The sequence below is a fragment of the Thamnophis sirtalis genome, unplaced genomic scaffold (genome assembly GCF_051295495.1).
Source record: "Thamnophis sirtalis isolate CommonGarterSnake01/CBP01778 unplaced genomic scaffold, rThaSir2_p1.2 scaffold_10, whole genome shotgun sequence".
NCBI lineage: Eukaryota > Metazoa > Chordata > Lepidosauria > Squamata > Natricidae > Thamnophis > Thamnophis sirtalis.
Genome location: NW_028261390.1, coordinates 28,604,141 through 28,629,350, shown reverse-complemented (window position 1 = coordinate 28,629,350; position 25,210 = coordinate 28,604,141). Strand labels below are relative to the sequence as shown.

General features: G+C 35.5%; 1 protein-coding gene across 1 annotated transcript in view; it reads right to left on the bottom strand.

Annotated features, from left to right (window-relative positions):
• Positions 1 to 7,612: 7,612 nt before the first annotated feature.
• The window catches only part of OTUD4 (OTU deubiquitinase 4), a 30,470-nt gene continuing 12,872 nt past the window's right edge, over positions 7,613 to 25,210 (bottom strand). Inside the window, exons 8-21 of the mRNA XM_014066015.2 lie at positions 24,425 to 24,464; positions 22,213 to 22,330; positions 22,047 to 22,111; positions 20,993 to 21,093; positions 19,201 to 19,325; positions 18,950 to 19,121; positions 16,398 to 16,557; positions 14,517 to 14,655; positions 14,127 to 14,182; positions 13,960 to 14,040; positions 12,654 to 12,783; positions 11,919 to 12,182; positions 10,869 to 10,909; positions 7,613 to 9,634 (exon numbers count right to left, since the gene is read on the bottom strand). Coding sequence (XP_013921490.2) covers positions 8,453 to 9,634; positions 10,869 to 10,909; positions 11,919 to 12,182; positions 12,654 to 12,783; positions 13,960 to 14,040; positions 14,127 to 14,182; positions 14,517 to 14,655; positions 16,398 to 16,557; positions 18,950 to 19,121; positions 19,201 to 19,325; positions 20,993 to 21,093; positions 22,047 to 22,111; positions 22,213 to 22,330; positions 24,425 to 24,464 — 2,674 coding nt within the window. The 3' untranslated portion in view covers positions 7,613 to 8,452. The remainder of the gene's footprint in view (positions 9,635 to 10,868; positions 10,910 to 11,918; positions 12,183 to 12,653; positions 12,784 to 13,959; positions 14,041 to 14,126; positions 14,183 to 14,516; positions 14,656 to 16,397; positions 16,558 to 18,949; positions 19,122 to 19,200; positions 19,326 to 20,992; positions 21,094 to 22,046; positions 22,112 to 22,212; positions 22,331 to 24,424; positions 24,465 to 25,210) is intronic.

The following is a 25,210-nucleotide window of genomic DNA, read 5'->3' as shown; positions in this document are numbered from 1 at the left end:
TTCTCTCAGGCTTTGGGCTTGTGTAAATTTTACATTTCTTACCCATATCTTTTCCCAAGTGTCCAACATTATTGGTTCTTCAAAGTTTTGTGCCCACTTTATCATACAGTCTTTAACTAATTCTGTTTCAGAATCCATTTCTATTAAAACGTTATATAACCTTTTTATGTGCATTTGACTTTGATTCCTGATTTGTTTTAGTAGATTGTCCTCGTCTTTCGTAATACCAATTTTCTGATCTTTTTTCCATCTGGCCTGCATACTGAAACCATGTTTGGATTACCTTCTCCTCTTTTAGTACATTCAAGGGTTTTAACTGTAATACACCTCTTTCTGTAGTAAGAAGCTGTCTATATGTAGTTACATCATGTTTTTGTGCTATACTTACGTTCTCTATTGCATGTCTGGGAATTGCCCAGATAGGTATCTTATCATTTAATTTATATTGATATTTTTTCCAGATCCGCAATAAAGCATTCCTTAATATATGACCTTTGAATGTCTTACCCACCTAGTCATATATCAAATAAGCATGCCAGCCGTATATCAAGTCATGCCCTTCGATATTCAGTAATCTATCTTCTGTTGAATTAATCCAGTCACTAATTATTGATAAAACTACTGCTTCATAGTATAGTTTTAAATTTGACATTTTCAAGCCTCCTCTCTCATGTACGTCTTGCATTATTTTAAGTTTTATTCTTGGTTTCTTCCCTGACGAAACAAATTTGTTAATACCCTTCTGCCATTCAAGCAAATTTGCGTCTTTTTTAAGGATTGGTATCATTTGAAAAAGAAATAGAAACTTAGGCAAGACATTCATTTTCACTACTGCTATTCTTCCCAACAAAGATAATTGTAGTTATTCCCAATTTTTCATCTCTACCTGTATTTATGCCATAATGGCTCATAATTATACTTATATAGTTTCCCATATGAAGTTGAGATATGAACTCCTAGATATTTAACCTTTGTAACTATTTCACATCCTGTTATTTTTTCTAAGTCTTCCTTTTGATTAGTATTCATATTTTAACTAACATCTTTGTTTTCCCTGGATTTATTTTAAACCCAGATACTTGGCCATATTGATTAATCATATTCATTAAAACCTTGGTAGATTTCCCTGGTTGGGTTAAAGTTATAACCAAGTCATCCGCAAATGCATGTAATCTATATTCTTGGTGCCTAATCTTAATTCCCTGTAAATCACCTGACCCCCGTATTTTATTCAGCAATAAATCCAGGGTTATAATAAACAATAATGGTGATAGGGGGCAACCCTGTCTTGTACCTTTCTCGATTTTAAATGGTTCTGTTAAACTTCCATTGACTTATAATTTGTGCTGTTTGTTCCTGATATATAACGTTGATTGATTGTAAAAAATACTCTCCAATTTGCATCTTTTGCATTGTTTTCATTAAAAATTGCCAATTCACTTGATCAAATGCTTTCTCGGCGTCTAGAAATACAAGCGCTGCGGGGACTTGGTTATTCTTTCCCAAATATTCCAATATATTAACAATTTGTCTTACATTACTTCTCATTTGTCTCCCTTGTATAAAACTGGTTTGATCATTATGAATCAGTTGCTGAGTAACCAACATCAACCTATTCGCTAGTATTTTAGTAAAAAATTTATAATCTATATTGAGTAGTGATATAGGCCTATATTTTTTTGGTTGTCTAAGATCTTAATCTTCTTTTGGTATCAAGAATATGAAAGCTGTTCTCCAAGATGGAGGTACCTTTCCTTCCACTTGGATTTTGTTAAATAATTCCTTAAGGGGTTCTACCATTTCTAATTGTAAATTTTTATAATAAACCAATGTCAAGCCATCTGTGCCTGGTGCTTTCCCAGCCTTTAACTGTTTAATTACCTGGAGGGTTTTCCCTAAAGTTATTGGTTGATTCAATCTCTCCCTTTGCTCCTCCTTAACTATAGGTATTTTTTCTTTGTCCAAGTATCTATATCTAAGTCTTGTACTTTATCACCTGTGTACAATCCTGTAAAAAATTCAAGGAAAACCTTTTGGATCATATCCTGTTGATAAACTTATTTTCCTTTATAATATATTTTCGGAATATTACGAGATTTTTGTTTCTTCCTAGTCATATATGCTAACCATCTACCTGGTTTATTTGCATTGCAGAAAGTATTATGTTTTGCATATAACAAATTAGTAGCCACCTGGTCTGACATCAGCATGTTAAATTGTGCTCGTAATAGGGTAATTGCTTCTTTAATCTTCTTGTCTCCTGGGTTTAATATTAACTCCTGCTCTTTCTTCCTAATCTCTTCCTCTAATTCCTTTCTTTTTCCCCGTCTACGTTTTATGTAACTTATTTCAATTTATTAGGACTCCTCTCATGTACGCTTTACTTGCATCCCAAACCATTTCCATAGATGTACCCTTATTCATGTTAAAAACAAAATATTCTCTCAACAGTTTTTTACATTCATTGACATTTTTCTCATATCTAAATAAATTTTCATTTAACCTCCAACACCTTCTAGATTCCTTCCCAAATTCCAATTCCATCCAAACTGGGTTGTGATCTGTTAAGGCTCTGGAACATATCTTCGTCTTCTTTACTTTGGAAAGCAAATAATTTGTTGTTAATATAAAATCAATCCTGCAAAAATCCTGCAAAAAGAAAAGAATGTAAAGTCCTGTTCCTTTGCATTTTTCTCACCATATATCGCTTAATTCCATATCGTCCATCATATCAAAAAAAGACTTAGGTAATTTCGCTCATGTAGGAATGTTTTGCAGAATGCCCTTCTTATCCTTCTTGGTATCCAAAACTCCATTCCAATCACCCATTAATATGCAGGATCTATAGTCCCATTGTATTAACTTGGTATGGAGCATCTTGTAAAATTTGTGTTGTTGATTGGGAGCATGTATTCCCATTAAGAGTATCTTTTTCCCTTCTAATACTAGTTCTATTGCAATATATCTTCCTTGGGAGTCTGCCTCAATTAGTTCAGCTTTCATGTCCTTTCTTAAATATATAACTATACCGTTTTTCTTCTCTGAGGCAGAGGCTACAAAATGTTGTCCAAGTCTTGCATTCATCAAATATTTCTGGTCAGTTGTTCTAATATGTGTTTCTTGCAGGCAAATTATATCATTCTTGAATTGTTTCAAATAATGGCTTGTTTTCTTCCTTTTCTGTAGTGAATTTAAGCCATTGACGTTCCAAGTTAAGAATTTAGTTATCATCTTTAGCTCCCTGAAGCTTTTTTAGAGCCATCTGGAAATCCTGTAGTTTGGTTTTCAGCCTGGCTCCTCCCACCGCTTCTGGGCTAGAATCTGTGGCTTCTTTAGCTGTTGCGTGAATTTGTTGGAGAGCTTGTTGCTTCTTTAACTCTTGTTCCATACGTCTAGTGACCACTCGGGTTTGTCTTTGCTCCTTGGCTCCTTCTAGTTCCAGTAGGTGTCCGGACTTGGTCCACCTGCAATGATCCTTGAATTTCTTGCTGTCTGGTCTGACCTTCTTGCTCTCTTTCTCTGGGTCCTGGAAGGGGGGGGGTGTCCAGCCTTCAGTACATTGCTGTAAAAATCTTTAGCCTTCCAAACTGAGTTAAGATGATATCTTTGTCCCAGGTAGTTGGTCACTATTCCGCCTGGAGCTTCCCATCTGAACTGTAGCTGACGGTTTTTGAGTTCATCCACTAAGAATGTATAGTCTTTCTAGATCTCGACATTTCGGGTGGGATTTCCTTCAGAACTATCACCTTCTGGCCCGCAATTTGCAGCTTGGTTTTGTAAGACTCTTGTAGTATCAAATTCCTCATGTCCCTTGTGGCAAAATACACTACAATGTCTCTTGGGATTTGTTTCTGTCTGGCAAGCCATGAATTAACACAGTTCACCAAGAAAAGCGTGCACGACAAAAGCACGTCGAGAAAACCGCAATGTCGAAATCGCGCCTACATAGGCGCACCGACAAGAGCGCCAATAGAAGTGCACCATCAACAAACAACGCGAAAACAATGTAAGAAACCTAACCCTTACCCTAATCAGGCTTTTGTCGGTGCACCTTTGTGGGTGCGCTGTCGACGCCGCGGTTTTGTCGGCGCACTGTTGTCAGGCGTGCATTTGTCGAGTCATGAATTAACACGATATATCTTGTGCATTGCCAGTCAAAGCCCCTTCCTGGCTGGCCCAATAATTGATCAAAGGCTTCTGAGAAAATCTTCAGGTTTTCTTGGTTTTTCTCTTTTAGGCCCCTTATTCTCAAAACAAAATTCCATCTGTCTATACTGCAACATTGTAATTTCATTCTCTGCATCCTCAACCTTGCCTTGGACTGCATCCATTTTAGTTACCAGATTAATATTAGAGTCACTAACTTCTTCCACTTTCTCCTCCAATACTGAGACATAGCCAGATAAACATTTAAAGGCTTCTAAAATATCTTCTGATTTCTTGATTACGAATCTGCACCAATCCCAACACTTCTTCCGAAATTTCCTTGAAAGCAGCAGAAATCTTTTCCTGCATTTTAATTTCCATCACGACTGCATCATTTAAAACTCTTTGCAATATTTCTTGAGTCGGGTTCTCCAGCAGGAGGGCGGGTGTTGTGGGGGCAGCAATGACTGTAATTTAGTTGTCGGAGCAGGGGAACTCCCTGCGCTCTTGGAAGTTATAGTTGTTTTAGCTTGCTTTGAAGCCATTTCCTCAGTCAATCTTATCTTGCACCCAATTAATAAGTCCAGACAGACCGCTTGTTCCAATTATTACTCTGTAGCTTGCTAATAAATTACTGCTGATTTAGTGATCTTTAAGTAATTTTAAGCTCTGTGGTAGTTTATAACATTACAGCACAACCCTGCCTTCAAAGCTCTTTGGCGCCATCTTTATCTTTCTGCCACGTAGTTTAATAGAAAGAATTTTTAGAAAAATGGAGTTAAAAGTCTGTTAATACATACAATTGGAAGTTCTCCGGTATTTCTGTCTGTCTTGGATTCAGGTATAAATCAATCGTTGAACAAGGGGTGGACATGTCTCTTTGTTTCTGTCAAAAGGCAGAATGAGTCACAGGCGCGGAGTTTACGGAGTTACGGGGGGGGGGGGTTCACACCTTCCACTCCCAGGATTTATCTCCTGGGGGAGGTTAGTGGAGCACTTCCCAAGCCCAGCTACTCACCCCTCCTTCACCCGAAGAAGAGGTAATCAGTCAAACAGCTGATGAATGCTGTTTAGACACCTTAACGCAATCTCGGGACTGGAGCTGCTAAAAAAAAAAAAGCAGCTCTTCAGACAACGCGTCCAAACCAGAAGTTTACTACTCTGCATTCAACTACCTAAATATCAAATCTAAAATTAAGGTACAGGTAATTCTCAATGTGGAAGCATTTGTTTAGTGATCAGTTACAATGGCACTGAAAAAAGTGATTTATGACTTTTTCATGCTTTTGACTTGTAGCATCAAGGTCATGTGATCAGAATTTGTATGCCAAATCACATGACCTTGATGCTACAAGTCACAAGTGTGAAAAAGTCATAAATCACTTTTTTCAGTGCTATTGTAACTATGATCACTAAACAAATGCTTCCACATTGAGAATTACCTGTACCTTAATTTTAGATTTGATATTCAGATAGTTGAATGCACAGTAGGAATGAAACCTGCAGAGCTGCTCAACCCTATCCTGAATATATGGCATCTGCGTAAAGCAGAATGTTTATATGTTAATTTTAGGCATATGTATATCTGTTGGAGTTTGGGATATTGTTAATGTACAAATTAAACAAAATGGGAGCCAGTATACATCCTTGTCTGATCCTTTTATTGATATTAATTTTCTGTTAAGTACATGTTCCTGTGTGTGTTATTAGTTTTGAGTATAATGCCTTAATTAAAAAGATGAGACTGGGCTCCATGTCACATTGTTAAATTTCTTCCAAAGAAGGTCTCATTTATTGAATTAAATGCTGCACTAAAGTCTATAAAAGTTACGAAGAGTTCGCTCCTTTTAGCTATATATTTTTCTTTAGCTATATATTAGATGACTCAATATAGAACAATTATGAATGGTAGAGTGACCAAACCTAAATCCAGTTTGCTCTTTGAGTAGCAAGTTATTTACCCAGTCCTCAATGTTGTATAAAAGTTATTTTGGCAATTTGTTTTGTGAAAAATCAAGACCTACCTGCATCCGGCTCCAAATATACCCACATCATTTATTTTGCCAAAATTAAATAAACACGGTAAGACTTCACAAGACAAAAATATTCTTAGCCATATGAAAAATTGGACAGCAAATACCCAAGAACTGACACACACCCTGAGTTTTTAGTTTAGCTTTACTATCTTTTGGTTGATGATTATAAATAAATTATCCCAAACATTTAATATATTTTGAAGTGGCCAGATTTCTCCCTAGGTTATTTTTAGCCTAGTTGCTCCATTCATTCTGATGATGATGCACTTATCTCTACATCTAAGATCAATAATATGTGACATGAGTTCCTAAAAGTTTTAACTAGTATGTTTATTCATAATCCAAGGAAAAGTTTAGCTTTGCCTCTTTTAAATTGCAACCTTTCATTTGTATATTTTATCTACTGTAAAAATAAACTTGCAATATATTTTTTTCTGTCAGAATACAAATGGATAGGATCAAAATTTGATGTTAAAATCTGATATATAAGCACTATCCCTTTTTTATAGCTGCCACACCACTGGCTTCCTCAGATAAGCTGTATATTTGGGGAAGGTGCTGCAATGAAAGTAAAGGAAGACTATCAACCATTTGAGGAAAAATTCAAGAAAGTATATAAACTAAATTAGCATAAAGGCAATCGTGATGTTCTCTAAGCTTCATATTCTATCTGTAATCTAATGTATGCATGTGGATTCTTCCAAAATGTGGAATTTACTAATCCATCTAATTTGCACTTCTGGGAAATGGACCAATTGATTAGAATATATGAGTTTCTGCCTGAGAGGGGTAACAAAGGGAGGGGGGTGTATTATTTTGGAACAAAGGATAGAAGAGCTAAGTTAGTTGAATTTTCAATGCACAAATTATTTCAGATGATGACAAATGAAATCTTAAAGACGATCCACTGCTTTTTGTTTTTTAAATGGTAATTTTTTTAAACAAACATTTATTTAAAATTTCCTTACGTTTCAGGGAGCAGTGATTTGAGCTGCAGGTTTAACTTTCAATTAGTTTCAGTCCAAAACTTAAGTGACTTCTGGTTATATAGTACATATAGAAGTTGATGGATAAGCCAACAGTTCAAATTTATATCAGAAAGGGCAAATGTTTAATTATACAACCTATGTGTATATTAAGGGAATTTATCAAATATTACTCAATTCACATGATCAAACAGTATGGTAAATTTAACTCACATTCTATACCACACCCACGCAGATATATGCACACACAGTGACAGCTACACAAATTGGTTTTAGATATGAAAAAATGAAGGATAGGTTTGCAATACCAAAGGAAAGCATGTACACTGACTGTAAAGTTAGAAATCACACTATAATAACATTATTTTTTTAAAAAAATATCCCACTTTTTATAAAACAACACAACCATGTTCAACAACAAAAGAAAAAAGCCTCAATAACCCACAGTACAAGACAAATGTAGTTTAATCTATTTCATGCATCTCTCCCATAGTTCGTTTGGGGAATTTTCAGTGCAAAACTATCTTAAAAGTTCATTTGTAACATGTGTAAAATTATTTTGGAACTGCACGGCATCTACTCATATATACATATTTTCGCAAAGGCACTATTATAGTCATTCCTGCATTAGGACTCTTTGGAAGAATTCACCAAACTGAGCATACTACCACTTGATATATGGAGATTCTTGATTGTTTTTAAATAGTTCAAGAAATATACACGCGCGCACACACACTACCACTATGGATAAAACAAAATAAACCATCTTTAAGACACAAAAATAGTGATTGCAAAAAAAAAATTAAGTTATTTTAAGTAAAGCAAAATAAAATCTCATACATTCAAGTTTTACAATTTTTTTGAGATGAAAAGCCTTGGATTGGAAATATATCAAAAATAAGTCTAGTGATTTGAGAATCCTTAGACTCAACATATCATACACTATTTGGTGCATCGTTCATTATCAGGTATGAAATAACCACGGTATCTTTTCACTATAGCTTCTTTCTTTTCTTCTCTATCACAAACTTAAATCTTTATGGGGAAAATAAAACTTAAACAAAAACACACTTTTTATGTTTAAAACACTCATATTTAGCCTTAAGAAATTAAATAAAGCAAAATTAGTTTTTATCAATTATCATGTTATAATATCTAACCACTTAAATTTCTGAAAGGCCCCAACATCTTTGACAAAACAAAAAGAAGATTTTGATCTTTAAGAAAAGCCTTAAGCATATATCTCAGCATTTATATGCATGCTGAATGTCTGGATTTTGATAGCTAAGACAACTGTAGCCCTCGGTGACTATCTCGTATGTTTGACCTTCTCCTCTCATTCCGATATGGCCTCCCTCTGAAATTGCGGTGATAATGCGAGCCTTCCCCTCTATTTCCAGTAGGTGACTCTTTCCATGGTTCCTCATTTTTTGGATGCTGATAGCCTCCTCTCCCAGGTAGATAGCTCCTTTCACTTCTAGGTCTTCTACCACCACCATAAGTTTGATTATAAAATTGTTTTGATCTGCCACTTCTAAGCATATCAGATACTTCATGCTCATCTTCAGAGCTCTCTTCCCTTATCCGTGGTACTCTACTTTCCTCCCCACTTGCTGATATAAATGCATTAGTCTTGTTACTCTTTTCTTTATGGCCAAGAACATTTTTAAATTCAGTTTTTGAAGTTGATTTTTGTCTCTTGATGTCCTGCTTTTCCGTGGGAGAGAGGTTTTGGAGTAGAGATTTTGTTTGGGTAGCAGGTGGGATAGCAGGACTGGTCTGCTGATCCTTAGGCACTTGGGCTGAGGTTTTATTTAGGATATTACATTCATTCTTGATGGCAGTTTTAGGGAGAGGTATGCTTTGGAGATTTCTTTCAACCTTGTTTTTCTGAAGTGGCTCGGCACATTCAGCAGCTGAAACTGAAGAAGTTTCCTCCACAGGTAAGGCCATATCATCTCTCTTGGCCTCCTGTGGCACAACTTGACTCATTCCAGAATTTTCAATATAACCTGGAACAGGATATCCATACCAAAATTGAGGGAAAACTGATGTAAGTGGTACAGAACCTAAAAATGGATTCTGCCCAAATGGAGTTTGTGGAAATATATTTTTGCCTCCTAGGGACTCCTCATAACCAGCATGTAATGCTTGTGCTGGATTCTCAGACTCTATGCAGACAAGTCCTTGATTTTCAGGCACTTGGGTAGCATGTATAAACAGAGGCATGGGTGAAGACATAGTATCAGTCTGCAGACTTTGGCCATCCATTCTGACGTCATTTGGTACATGGAATGGTCCATCTATTTGTTCATTTTCATTCTGAGTCAAAGGTATCTCCTGCACCCAAGGATGATGAGAATACATTGCAACTGGCACCTTTGGGTACATTCTACAGGCATTCAGGTAAGCTTGGTGTAGAGGGTACAAATAGGAGTGCGGCGCCCACATGGGACAACTGTATGCCTGAAGAAATGCAACGAAGACAATTTTCATTACATTTTAAAAGTAGATTAGGTCAGATTATTATTTTAAAATTATTACATTTTAATGCATTGTTTTATTCCATGCATCAAATAATTGTTCTGGGCTGAAGATGTGGTCATATAAATAAATACTAGTACTCTCTATATTTGTTACAAATATACCAACTATTAATAAAAGCATCAAAAACCCAACATCACATGCTCTAAATGGGCACACATGCAGAAAAGCCATGGGAGCTATGCTGAGAAGAGCCAAGTCTTGAGGTTTCCATACAATTTACAGCAGTAGTCCATGCTGTATTCAAGATAATGTAAAACTAAAGCTTGACTCCTATTGGTTTCTTTAACACCCCTCTGAAGTCTTCTTAACAATAAGGAAGTAGAAGGCTGTTGCCTTCTGCTGAGATGCTTAAAAAAAAAACCTCTCCAGTCTAGCCTACAACGTTGATATTTTCTGGAAATCTCCCATGTAAGTCCTCATAACATTATCCAGTTTCCAACATTAACTTTATTAACATGTTCTAAGCATTGCTTAGTTTATTATTCTTCTATGGTAATATATTTTATTTAATTATACATATGTGTGAGATAGGGGTAGGCAACCATGTGCCTTCCAAATTTTTTAACTACAATTTCCATAATCACTGTTAAATGCCCATGATGGGTGGAGCTAATGGTATTAGTCCCAAATATCCAGAAAGTAATTGTCTTCTCCCCTGAGTTAAACAAAAACGAAACAGTCTAGGTTTACTCCACTGCCCTGAGCTAATGTGAAATAAACGTGGATTATAATGATTAGGTGCCTAAACCAATTTTACCCACAAGATCTTACTTGGTAACTGTTGTAATTTTTTATTTCTAAAAGTAACAAAATCTTGGGACATTTTTATAGAATGCTGGCAAGTTCTGTAGAGCCAGTTTAGCGGTTAAGATGTTGGCCTAGAAATCAAGAGACTGTTCTACACCTCCTTTCAGCATGAAAGCTGACTGGTGACTTTATGATAATCAGGCCAATTTATCTCACTAATTTGTGTGGACAAAATAGGAGGCAGGAGTACTAAATATATTCACAACCTTGGGTTTATAGTCAGATTATAATAATTAGTTTGCCATATCCTCAGCTAATTATTCTAGCATTACAGTTTTTAAACAATACTTTAAAAATCATTCAGCTTTTCACACAATTTTATAGAACAGAGAATGTTGACAGTTACCTTTACACCAAGATTGAAGAAAAATCTGAGGATATTTTTATCTTCATGAAAAGAAACAAAAATATTGTTGTTATGTATATAAATTAAAACATAGAAATTCAGCAATCAAAATGTGTTCATATTTCTAAAGCTTTAGATTGTGATGTGTTACTGCCAATACATTATAGAAAAAAAATTAAAAGAATTACGTCTCTTCATAAAGGCGTGTTATATCTTTTATATAAAATAATCACAGTATAATTTATGTTTCTGTGGGTTTTTTAAATAAAGGCATGGGAGAGATAAAGAGTTAAGCACTCACAAATAGCAACAATCTTGTACACATCACTGATGGAAAGTGCTTTGATTATTTTCACAAACTGCAGAATATTTCTTTTCTTAATATTATACATAATGTTGCCAGATGACATTTTGTCCATCATTGTTTTATTTCTAGATCAAGCTGATCATATATTGCTAGAAGTGGAATATACACTAAACTTATTCACAGGGATTGATCTCCACTGTATGCTCATTACTATAACAGTTGGAATTAGGAAAGAAGACATTAAGGATAAATTAATAAAGTTTAGTAGCTTTGAATATAGCATGTTACTTAATTTTTTTTATTTTTTTCCCTCATAGTTATTTACTTAATACTTTTGGTGATCTAATCTATCCAACAAAATATACATCAATTAAATATTTAGCTGCTCTCCAACCCTTATTTATAAATATTTAGGAAGTAAATTAGGATCAGAATTCTATTGTCCAACTTGTTTCAACTACCAAATGAAAATTTAGCTTATTTATTCTTATGTTAAACTGTAAAAATAGATAACTAGATGAGACAATTTCCTTCATAGAATAGACATCATCTTCATGCTTGTTTCACTTTAATGGAGTTTTATATATACAGCATGGAGAGCACTTCTCTGTAAAGATGCCAAGAGTCAGACATGACTGAATAGTTGAAATTACTACTAAATATACAGCATTTCCTACTGCTGTCACCACTTACACATACACACCCACAAACTTCATTTGATAAGGAAGGGACAACTCTCTCACCATTTGGTAGATCTTCTCCTGTACCACACAAAGAATATGAAGGAGTAATAACTCGTTCCCCCTTTTCATTAATCGGGAATCCAGGGTACAAGGGATCCTGATAAAGATTCAGTGTTTGAGGCATAGGTATTAAAGGCTGATTAACTGTTTGGAGTGTTAGTGGAATGGCAGCAACTGGACTGGAGGCTGCCTGACTCAGAGTTGAATCTAATCCAGGGGTTGGTTTTGGTATCACAGATGACACAGGAATTTGGGATGGAACACCTAAGACATTGTCAAAGAAAAACACAAACAAACATAAATCTAAGCAACTAAAAGAGAAGCTATTATTCTCAAATTGTCCAAGGCAGGCAGAGAAAAGTACAAATTCAATCAAAGCTATTATTGAGGCCCCCACAATCAGAATGTTGGCAGAGCAGAGGGTGAAATGTAGTATAAGCATGGGCAATACTTGTATTTTTCAGCTGGGAAATAATATGGCCTTTATGGATAATAATTTCTATATTGCTCTTATAGTTACTTTTATTATATATCACAATAAATGCATGTGAAATGCAGAAATATATATAAGTAAATGAATAAGAAATCACAATATCAAGAAAACACACAAATACACACACACACACACAACTTTAATTTGGCCTCTGAATACTGAATATTGGTTAGTATAATAGTACTAACGATCTTTTATTGCAAAACCAGTTTGGGACTAAAAGAGTTTTTCCCCTTGCAAACCTGTTAATCCGTAGTCTGTTGATTCACTTGACCAAGCTGGCACAACATCTGGTGCAGAAGGCACAGTGGGAGGCAAATGTATTTCAGGAACAGTTGAAGACAGGGTAGCATTTATACCTGATAAAGGTTCCTGTAAAAATAATATGGACTTTTAATACATTTTGTAATCATTTAATATATGTTAAATTAAAACAATCTAATTCGGTTTTAAAATCCAAAAATTAATTCTGCAATTTTATAGTCCAATTCTTTCTACGGTCCCTTTGAGTTGAACCAGTCTTGCCTTCTGGGAAATATGCAGGAAACATGGGCCAAAGCACGCAAAATATCATTGACAACATTTGCATTCCATGATCAGTTGTATATACAACATCCCTACTGTAAGGCAATTTAACAGTACACATTACACTGTCTTACCATCTTTAGTGAGGGCAACTCAGTTTGAAGTAGCAATAGCAATAGCAATAGCAGTTAGACTTATATACCGCTTCATAGGGCTTTCAGCCCTCTCTAAGCGGTTTACAGAGTCAGCATATCGCCCCCAACAACAATCCGGGTCCTCATTTCACCCACCTTGGAAGGATGGAAGGCTGAGTCAACCTTGAGCCGGTGAGATTAGAACCGCTGAACTGCAGATAACAGTCAGCTGAAGTGGCCTGCAGTGCTGCACCCTAACCACTGCGCCACCTCGGCTCTCGGTAGCTTAATATTCACCCTCCCTTCATTGGGGATGCATGCTTCATTGCTCCACAAGAAAAATATTAAAAAAAAGAATTCTATTTGATTAGATCAGAATATATTTTCCAGCATCCAGCCAATTTCTTGGAAATGTACATGTAGCAGGAAAGAAATAAACCTTCACTATTCCTATCATTGAACAAGATGATTCTATAAAGCTATAATAAATTGGCTTTCAGACTGAACTGAGAGCAGACAGGTCATTTGCTCTGCTTAACTGACTCCAAAGGCTTTCACACTGAACAGTGCTGAATTTGTCAAATGTTAGAAATCCAATAAAGCTACAAGGTTGACAAATGCCAGATGTTGTGGATCTTGGTACCTTTCATTAGACATACTGAATATCCGTAATTAAGACATATATCTTTAGTGAACAATTCACATTCTATAGATTCTAGTAATTCTGACACGATTGTTGCAATATATTTTTAATGGATTGTACTTAAGATTCCAACTGAAGAAATATGAATTTTACCAATTTGCTTAAAACTCAAGTTTTGAGACAAACTTCAATTCAGGTGATCTTTCCCCTGAAACAGCCACACAAATTTAAACATACATCTCTTACCTGCTCAACTGGCTGTGAATGAATATTTCCATTGCTTGAGGGAGATGATATACCTGCAACAGCTACATCCTCCTTAGTGTCCTGCAAATTAAAAAGAACACTTGAGGATATCTATTTTGCAAAAGAAGAAAAGATGATCAGAATGCATCACAGTGCACCATGCTTACCTTAGACATTCTGGGATCCAGCTTCTGATATGCAAGAATCTGCTCAAGATTAGACACTGCAATAATGTGTAAGAAAGCAGCAGCAAAATTAATGAAATCACAGAATAACAGAAAGCAGGTACTGCAACTTTCAGATGTTATAAACTTCTATATCATCTCTAGCCAATATAGCGAACAACACGGGAACCTGAAATCTAATGATCTAGATGGCATAGACTTATTCATCCATGCTCTGAAAATACACCAAGATTTTAGGATCTCTAAACCCTCCAGTTTGTGTTATTGTTTTACTGTGTTATCTCCTTTATTGAACAATATATTAATATCCTTAATATTAAAATATATTGGTCGTCAATCCAAAGAAATCCCAATATATGACTTTATTCATACCTTTTTCATCCTTTGCATCTTTATTTTTTGTCACCTGTTCTTCCTTCAAGTTGCCAATTCTTCTCCCATTAGGAACTTGTGATGTTTGCCATGCAGAAGTCTCATTAGTCTGTGTAGCTACTTGAGACACAGGTGTATTCTGAAATAATTGAATATGAACCTGAGAGAGCTCCTAATTTTATATGAAAGTCCTGGTCACAAGAGCCATAAAGTGCTTTTAATCAACATTTAGGTAAATATGTTTCCATAATAAGTTTACCAAACCTCCCATTAAGATGAGCTAACGTTAGCAAAATTAATTCTGAGTCTTCACTGTTTTTTTTCTTAAGAAAAATAACAGGATTTCTCAGATGTTGTGTTCTAACAATAGTGCTAGGAATTGCAAGCCTAAAAATTATCTTCTTGCTTTAATTTATGCATTATTAAAACTATGTCACCTTCATTTGGGCAAAATAATGCAACATTGGGCAACAATTTTTGAATCAAGGTATCTTGAAGGGAATAAGTTAAAGAATGATTGCAAAATCCATGACCCATTACTCCCAGAGCATTGAAATTTCAAGGGTCTTCAGATTGGGCAAAGTTATGGCTGCTACAGCACTGCCACATGATCATTGTTTCCAATAGTCATGCCAATTTCTCACAAGCAAAATCAATGAGAAAGCCAGCAGAAAGTCCCACTAATCTACTATCTGCCCATAATCACTGTGTATCTGTTTAGGTAAGGAAACACCTCCAAAATAATGACCCAGGAAATGATGGGTCATCTAATTAAAATCCAAGTCAGGTAATTTCCCCCAAAGTGAGAATGAATTATTAAACACACACACTCAAAATGAGCAACTGTCCCTGTTGAACTTTCTTGTATTGAGTCCCAATCCAAATCATTTGTTCCTGTTCTGAATATATAATCTCAAAGTCTAATTATCTGCACAATGGTCAAGACCTGAAGAGCTATAAGTTTAAGTACTTTTCTTCCTTAACCTAGCAAACATTCTGCATCACAAAAGTCCCTCTGATTTTTAAAGCCAGAATGAAGAATATGTGGAAATACTAATTATTAAACAAAAATACTTGAACAAATACCATGAACTATTGAATGTGTCCAGTCTATGAACAAAACCAGGAAGACCAGGTTGTAGCTATGATCCTTTACCATATTTAACTTCATTCTAATGACTATCTGAAAACTAATTTCTGCCCAAATTAAGGGACCAATTGAATCTAGTGAATTACTAATAATATAGTGCAAGATTTTTCTTTTTCCCTACAGCACAACATATTAGTGTATGTATTCCTTGAATGGCAGTATACCTATCCAATCTCTTTTGTGTTTCTTAACCGAGAAAAAATGATAATATTTAAAGGCAGGCCCATTTCTAGTTTTAGGAACGCAGAGCATATTGTTGCCAGCACCATTCTCGCTTATTTGTCTGATTATCAAACTGGTATCTCAATGTGCACTGGATCTGTCTAAGAGCCTACACTGTTAATAATGACACCAAGTCTTAACATGGATATTAGAGATGAGTGTAAAGTTATTAATAAGGGAGAGCTGTCCAGTATAGTTACATAAGTTGTGCAGCTCTTAGATGCACTGGCCTCCAATATGTACTTAATTAAGCTGGTGCTGGTGCCAACATCGTCTGAAGGACTTCCATGTTTTGGGGGCGAAAACGTTTTAGAATATGGTTTACCTTATGAAGACATTTTAGGATTGGTGCAGATCTGTACTATCCATGTGCCATAGTATATAACAGATTCATTTGGCAAAGCAAAATATATCAGGTAATATTTCTCTTTCATTATTCACTAGAACAGAATAATAATGTACCGTAGTCCAGAATACATACAGCCCAATGGCAAACCCAGCACACATACCAAAAGTGCAGGGAAAGCTTCTTCATCCTGGAACTGGATTTCATAAAGTGAATTAACTTCATCTATAGCTTGTTTCTCTTTATGTTCTTCTGGAGAAAGACCAACATTACAATTCTTGTTTCGATGGTCCAATTCTTGCACTGTCTCACAATCTGTTTTTCTGGGGGGAGGGGGGGAATTACATCTATTAAAACTGCAGCAGTTTCATCACCCTTTTAAAAAGTAAATATTTCTTTTATCCAGTTTTGTCTGACTCTAGGAGGCGGTGTTCATCTCTATTTCTCAGCTGAGGAAGCCAGCCTTGTCTGAAAACACTTGCATGGCCATATGACTAGCATGACCATCTGCCAATGTGCACAGAACACTGACCTTCCCACCAAAGTGTACATATTTGTCTACTTGGATTTGTTTGCTTTCAAATGCTAGTTAGACAGGATCTTGGGCAAGTGATGGGAGCTCACTCTGTCGTGCTGAGTTCAGATCTCGAACCCCAGCTGTCATCTTTCCAGCTGACAAATTCAGCGTCATTAATCACTGAGCCATCATGCCCCTTCATCATCCTTTTATGGCATTTCAAATATTCAATTAAATAACAAGATCAAATTTTCATTTGGTCTTGTTTTTAAAAACTGCTACCTGCATGTACAATGTGTAGTAGCAAAATGGTGCTTCATCTGATGTTGATTGTTTTGATCCATCAAATTTCTGGATTAAAAACTAATCCAATATTTCAAACTAATCTAAACTTTTATCACTGTAAATTTATCTTCACTTAAAGCACAAACATTACTGTTTAAAGCCTATGTTTAAACTTCTGCTAATTCAAAGGGTAAATCTAATATTTTGAATTATGCATCCCTTTGAAATCTTTTAGTTTCTCAATAGAAAATCCAAGGAGAATAATTCTACCAAAAAGTATATCAATGTATCGATATTGCAATATAGGTTCATTTATACATGGGGGCAATGACACAAAGCTCAGCAGTTCTGGAAGATGAATGACTACATAAATATACAAATTTTAAATGCTGACTTTCTATTCCTGCCCGCTTTTTTGGTTAAGCATCACCAGCCATATATTCTTACAAAAGTATACTGAGGTGAGATTACATATGGTAAATCATGGAAAGTCACAATGCCTCCCACAAAATTTTTACATTTATTTATTCCATTAGAGGACAGGCAGAATAAGGTTGGTGAGTATGATTCAATGTCAAAAAATAACGATATAAAAAAAATGCCATCTGGTGTTAACTTTAACATAATTTGGGAGTTGTTAATTGTAATTTTCATGTATAGATAGTTCTCAGTTAACAACCACTTGACTGTTCAAAGTTACAGTGAGGCTGAACAAGGAGCACATGACCAATTCTCAAAGTTCCAGGTGTCCAAGCATCCATTCAGTCACATGACCGTGATCTGGGCATTTAGGAAGCATTTGCACTTATGACAATTGTAACATCCAACAGTTCCATGGTCACCATTAGCAACCTTCCCTGTACACTTCCCATAAGAAAAGTCAACAGGGAAGCCAGTAGCAAAGGTCATAAATTGCTCTGTTGAGTCATTCACACTCCGGCCCACATGGCAGCAGCCATCTTCAGCCCTACTGCGTCTCACAGGTGACCACATATTCTCCCCCTCCTGCTAGCAGTCATTTAGCTGCTTGCAAGTCTGCCAGTCATCCAGGGCTCAGTTAACTACTCACAATCAGGCAACAGGGAGTGACATCACTAAACCATGGGATCATGTGGCATCACACTTTATAATTGCACCACTTAACAACAGAAATCCAGTTCCAATTATTGAGGATTGCCCATACAATTTTGCATAATCCAAGTTTAGGTTCCCCTTAACAAAATGTCTTCAATCTTTCAATTCTGTCTGATGTCTGTCAGGTGCAAAGAACAAGGAACACTTACTGAATTTACAGCATTGAGGAGTTTATTATTATCTATACACAAGAATCTGGCCAATTAACAATCCAAGCTAAAGTGGTGCTAGATAAGGATCAAAGGAATTCATGGTGGGGACCGATTTTGGGGTCACTTGGTGGCTGCGCAATTATCCCAAACTGATGACGTTTAACCTTGCCTTCCAGTTTAGCCTGCTCATCTCCTACATTTCATATACTTACTTCAGACAAATAGCTTTAGATGCTTCCATTTTTCTTCCAGGTTTAGCTAGAAATTCCTGTTTCTTCTCATTATCTTAATAAGTCCTATATTTTGGCTATTGTTGTTAGCTTATGACTTTAATAATAGTCCTTAAATGGTCAAATTGAGATATGATTACATTCTTTCTGATGTATTAGTAAAATAACAGGAATATTTTCCCTTGTCTTAGTATTTTGTAAGTTCCTATTTAGTTCTTACATTTTAAGAAAACTAGATAGAATAATTCCTTTTTCTTTTCTATCTTCTCTCTTAAGTACAGTATTTTGAAAAAGAAATTCAAAATAAAATGAAATGAAAAAGGATAGAAAGGGCAGTTAGGAACTCCTCTTATAAAATGTCAAGTTGTAGCTAAAAAAAGTGTGAGATATTAGTCACCTTACAGCTTGCAGAGGGTTTCTGCCTTGAGTTTTGTGATGAGCAGAAGATTGTTGAGAAGACACCCCCAAACTGGGCAACTGATGCTGTCTTGTAATTTGCATTTGAGGAGGCAAAATTGATGTGGTTTTTATTAGCCTGTTTGGATTTTTGGAGCCTCTGCAATCTGTATCTGGAAGACATATTTTTTATCAGTTAATCCAAAATAGATCAGCAATAAAGTCAGTAGAATTTAAGTTAAAAACACGTACCAGTCTGAACATTTTGCCCATGCACCGAAGTGTGTTTTTTACTTTTCTTTCCTGGTACTGTGCTCCAGATTTCCAAAGGAGTTGCCTGTGGAAGAGGTTTAATGTTTCTTAGCAGTACTGAATGCCTGATGGAAGAAAGAAGAAACAACGCTTCTGTGGTAATTTCACTATTGCACTGAAAGCATTAGTAAAACCAAATAGGCTGTCAACAGAACCTATACACGTTATGGAACATAATTTTCAATGTCTGTGTGTGTTATCTGTGTGCTTAATTTCTATAGAACAACAGAGGCATAGTGGATAAGGAATAGGAATAGGAAACCCAACTTCTAGTACACGCTTAGCTATACAACAGAGTTGTTTTTGTGGAAGAAAACTTGGAAGAGGGAATGTTATATTTGCCATCCTGAATACCTGAATCAAAGGTGGGATATAAATCAAGTAAGTAAATCACCTTCAAGTTGTTCATGGTATTATTTTAACACTTTAAGAAGGAAAGAATATAAAGGAATATTAGATTATCAATAATTAAAACTGTCCATTTTAAACAGAAGTCATGTTTCTTTCAAATAGGCAAAAGATTATCCACTCCTCTCCACTGTTTCACTATGCAACATAATGTCACTTCTTTCCAAACAGTGTTTACATTGCTATTACTAACAGCAAGAATCAGAGTTAAATACAGTGAAATTTTTACTGAACGAGCAACTGAAATACATTACAGTATGATAAACAATCACTGCCATTTTCTGGAATGCAATGCCCTCCGTCCTGAATCTAATGGCTCCAACTTTTCTTTAAAAACACATATCTGACTGATTTTTAACAGATCTATATTTAATATTTTCACATTTAATATATTTTATTATTAATTTCATTTGTATCCTGCCTTTATTGTTTTTATAAACAACTCACGGTGACAAACCTACCTAATGCTTTTTCATCCTCCTATTTTCCCACAACAGCCCTGTGAGGTGAGGTGAATTGAGAGAAAGTCACTGGTCCAAAATAACTCAATTGGCTTTCATGCCTAAGGCAAGACTAATAGCCTTCTGGTTCCCAATGCCTTAACCACTAGTTTTTAACATAGTTGCATCATTTCCTGCTAGACTTCAGTTTTATATCTGCTCCAGTAAATAAGTAAGGGTATAAATTGCAAAACAATTTTGTTAGCAATAAAGTAGAACTATTAAATAAATTCCAAGAATTTCCCAATAACTGTGCATAAAATGTATTTCACTGAATGTAATTAATATAAGTATTCATTTTAGTATCCCAGATTTATAATTACATAGTAAATACTATCACATGCAATTATCAAAACACACTATTTACTTCTAAGAGAATATAAATTTAGTAATTTTGTGTATTACTTAAATATTAGGAGTTTTAATGGAAATGACACGAGTCAAAAATACATAGTCCTTTCAAGAATCTAATTCAAAACATTCTAGTACTGAATATTTATTTATATTCAAACTTCCATCCTGCCTTTTTAATGCACCACTTACAAGTGTCATTATCTATTTATCTTTCATTAATATTTTGCAAGCCAGACAAAATCTGGCCAAACAGAAACCAACAATATTCCATTTTGGATAGCAAAATGTGTATACTTTAGGACACTACATTGTTATATTACAGATTTGGAGGGGATCTTGTGTGGTCATCAAAAATTTATCTCTGACCTCCATAAATCCTTCTAATATGTGAAGTAAGAAAGTCTATTACTTCACAAATTAGGTTATCCCACAGTATTTACTATTCCACCATTCACCCCAAGATTACTTACTTAATACCAAGTTCTTCCACAAAAACAATAACTGGTCCATCTGCAGACTGGACGTCTTGAATGTGAGCATTGTAATACCTTCCACTATCCTCTAAATATACCTATGGAGAAATCAAAATAAAGTGTATGCAAAAGGAAGTACAGGAGAGAGGTTTATAAATCAAGATTTGTTTTAAATTCACTCTAATTTTAATGCCATACAGGCAATTCAATGATGTAGAATGGTGAGAAATTAAGGAGAGATTAAGTAAAGTATTTCTTTAGTGATATAGCGCTTTAAACTCTGGAATTGATTGCTACAAGTTGTGCCAATGAACATCACTTTAATTAAAAAGAAAACAAAACTAACAATGAATACATGTCATGATAATTGTAAATTAACTCCTTACGAAGCACAATTTAAGATGCTGCTGTTGACCTCAAAAGTCCTAAGTATCTGAAGATATGATTATCTGAGAAGCCATTCTGAAAATATTCTTATAAAGGAGAATATTTGTAGCACAGGGTTGAAATGAGGGGTCCTTGGTGCTGTCTGAGCTTGCTTGTTTTCTTGCAGACATTTCATTACTCTAATTAGGTAACATCATCAGAGCTAGAAGCTTAACTAGTAGGCCCATGAAAAAGGGGCCTTCTGAGTGGCTCCCGGCTATGGAATGTAGAAACTATACAATGTTCAGGATGCTCCAAAGCCATCATATCTGGGAGGACTGGGAATTATCAACCAGGCAAAATGAGACAATGAACATAATAAACAAATGGCTGGATCAAAAATGGAGCACAAGATAATAAGCCAAAGTAGCACAATGAAATAAACGGTGGGCTTATCAACATTTCATCCCAGAGAGGCAGTGCAAATTTAATGCAACAGCAAATTCCCCTCTCCCTGTATCATCATGCCCAACGTCGCTCCAGACACATTTCTTCCTTGCAAAGCTGCTCTTAAAAGCATATATCCCTGATGGGGGGAAAGTGGTAATCTAAGTGAAACACTATACATGATGCTGAAAAATGAAAGAGCTGTTAAGCAGAGTTACTCAGATGTAATGCCACCTACTTTACATTTATCTCCAACTGAATACTGCATGCCAGCAGCAATAGAAAAATCTTGTTTTTGCTGATCTGCAAGCACAAAAAGAAAATGCATTATACTATACACTTAGGTGAGCACAAAAAGCTGCTCAGCTTCCTCTGAGTAAGTGATTCCAGCATTAGCTCCTTACCTATTTTTGACTGCCGCCAGACTTCATATTCAACATTTTGATAAACTAATGGATTAAGGGAACGAAGAACTTTTCCAGGCAAGCTCAAAACATTGTATGATTTCCTAGGTTTATGAAGCTATTGTGCAAAAGGATAAAGAATACTTAGAAAAACAAGTGAACAATTCTCTACAGGATATAAAAGAATCTGAAGCAAACTCAAGCAATAGTATATCGATTATTAAATCAAAACCTTATAAACATGCATACAAAATAAGAACATCTTCATGTAAAAATTTCTAAGTATTATTCATAATTGTTTAAAAAAGCAACAGCCCAATATTTATGACTTGATAAGCATGTAATGCAAAGCTTATCAACTGCATCACTGATTAACAACTTCAACAGTTTCTTTTCTGGTTATATCTGGGTAAGCTAATTTTACTCTCTGAAAGGCATATAAAAAAAATTGCATGTGGCAAATGCTCAAAGCAATCTGCAGCATAATCCTTTATGTGTTAATTCAGAAGTTCCATCATATTGAATCTCTTCTTCACTGTAATAGGAGTTTGTTTAGAAATCTAGCCTTAAAACATAATTATGGGCTTCATTCTCATTAATTACAAAGCGGTTAAACTTCTCTTGCCTTCTCTTTAATCTTCTGTTTCTACCATTTTATAGTACAACCTTTTCAAGTTAAGTTTTACTCTTTAAATCTTTCACATCAATAGCATCAGCTGCATATTTTAAACTTTGTTTTCACTTAATGATGGACGCAACTTCTGTCGCTAAGTGATGTGGTTGTAAAGCTTGATGTCGCATGACCAGGCCACTTAGCAATGAGAATTCCAGGAGTCCCCAGTTATCATCTTTAAATGTGGACCACACCAGTCATTAAGTGAAACATGACATGGTCACGACTTAAAACTTCCTGCCAGATTCCCCATTTACTTTGTTTATGGGAAGTTCAGCAGGGAAGTTTGCAAATCATGTTCCCCATGATCATGGGATGCTGCAAAGATTGGAGATCCAGGCTGATTGCTAAGCAGCTAGATCATGATTATGTGATCACAGGGGCTCTGCAAGAATTGGAACTTTTAAGGACCAGTCATAAGTACCACTTGTTTCACACTGTCATAAGTTAGAACAGTCACTGAATGAGTGGTTATTAAATGAGGGCCATTTGTACATTCTTGTTCTGATGCATTCCTGTTGTGGCTCAGTAGGAGCCTTTGGAGCTGCTATCAGTGTGTGGTTTCAGGATGCTCACAGGAGAAGATAACAAGCAGCTGTGGCTCGTTAAGGATCTCCTCCTGTGGATAAAAGACTGATGGTGCCACGCCCTAGTTGCAGAAGTCAATTCATTCCGTTCCTGTTCTAGTCTAGGTTCCCAGTTCGTGTTCATGATTCAGAGAAACCACTTGGATAAGTGATTTGCTTTAAATAAACCTGATTTGCTGTAAGAGTTTGTTTTTGCATTTGCTGTTTAACTTTTTGCCAGAGAATTTATCTATGTTTATTTTGGGCTCGCAGCCAGCAAAAGCCGGGACTGATAAGGACATTCCTTTGCAAGTTGTGTGTGGCTGTCGTTTCTGAACGAGCAAGGAGGGGGGTCAGAACACATTCCTATATTCACACGTTTAAACTTCTTTAACCACTTCTCAAATAAAGAATTCAAAGATGTTTTTATATTAATTGCAGATCTATCCTGGGATGTAGTCTGAATTGTATACTGCCCTTTATAATTTCTCTGTGGGAGATCATTTTCAAATATTGACTTTAAAAAATACTCAATTTTTTCCCAGCACTGGATATTTTATATATAAATACTGAAAAAAATGATTTTTTTACTATTTGCTTTCCTTTTTTAAAATAAAATTTGTTCTATACCTTGCTAAGATGGATCTACCTCCCAAAAGAGAGGGGCTTCTTTCCTAAATCACACACAACACTGTATGACCAGGAAATGAAACTACAGAATTTATTTTATTTTATTTTTACTTGCCAGTAAGGCTCGTGGGCTCTGGGGCATTAGCACTCTTTCTCATCTATTAAAGCTATTATTAAGAGTATACCAAGTAAATTGTTCTAGAAGATAGGTAGTAGCAACTATGATTTCAAGTTACAGTGGATTGCAAAAATTCAAGGTTAATAAAATCACCCAGAGTCACACTACAAAAGAGGATCAGCCACAGACATTGAATAAATAAGTAAACAGACTGAAATAAAATACCTTATTGTTGTTTGTATAACTTGATACGGCCTCTTCACTTCTGGACAAAGGAAAGATACGCAACAGAAACATTTCAAAATCAAGGAAGAACTCTGTTTTCATTTAAACAAACATTATTGATGTTTACTCTTATGAAAGAAGTAAACTCTGAGGAGACTGGTGATACAGTGCATTTCACTCTGGGCAACTTCAATAGAATGATATTCTATGAAGTCAGTACTAATCCATTGTGACTATAATAAACATATGCACAACCAGTTGAATATTAACCTTAAAAATTGTTTTGGACAGGGACAGCAAAGGAAGCTTATGCATCTCAATGGTTCATCTCAGCAGTTCATATATAGCCCCCATACCATCAATTATGCCCCAGCCCACTGGCCATCTCAAGTGTTGCTGGCTTAGTGGTAAAATTCAGCAACTGTTTATTTTGTCACATTTTTACCCACTCAATTTCGTTGTATTTAAGTACAATGACAATAAAAATTATACTTACTTATAAAAGTGACACATATATGTGTGTGTGTGTGTGTGTGTGTGTGTGTGTGTGTGTGTAATTTTAAAACACAATTAAAATTAAAATTAAATAGAAGTCAAAGACAAAATGGCAGCAAATCAGACAGAGTCCCTCGGTTAATCATCATATAATCATCCAACACCCTCCACTCTATCACTTCATGTTTTGAGGGCCTTCCAAAAGGCCAACAGGGTTGGAACCAGCCTCAACCTCAGGGGGATGACAATTTTAAACCCTATTCGGCTCACAAGCTGTAATGTCTTTCTGCA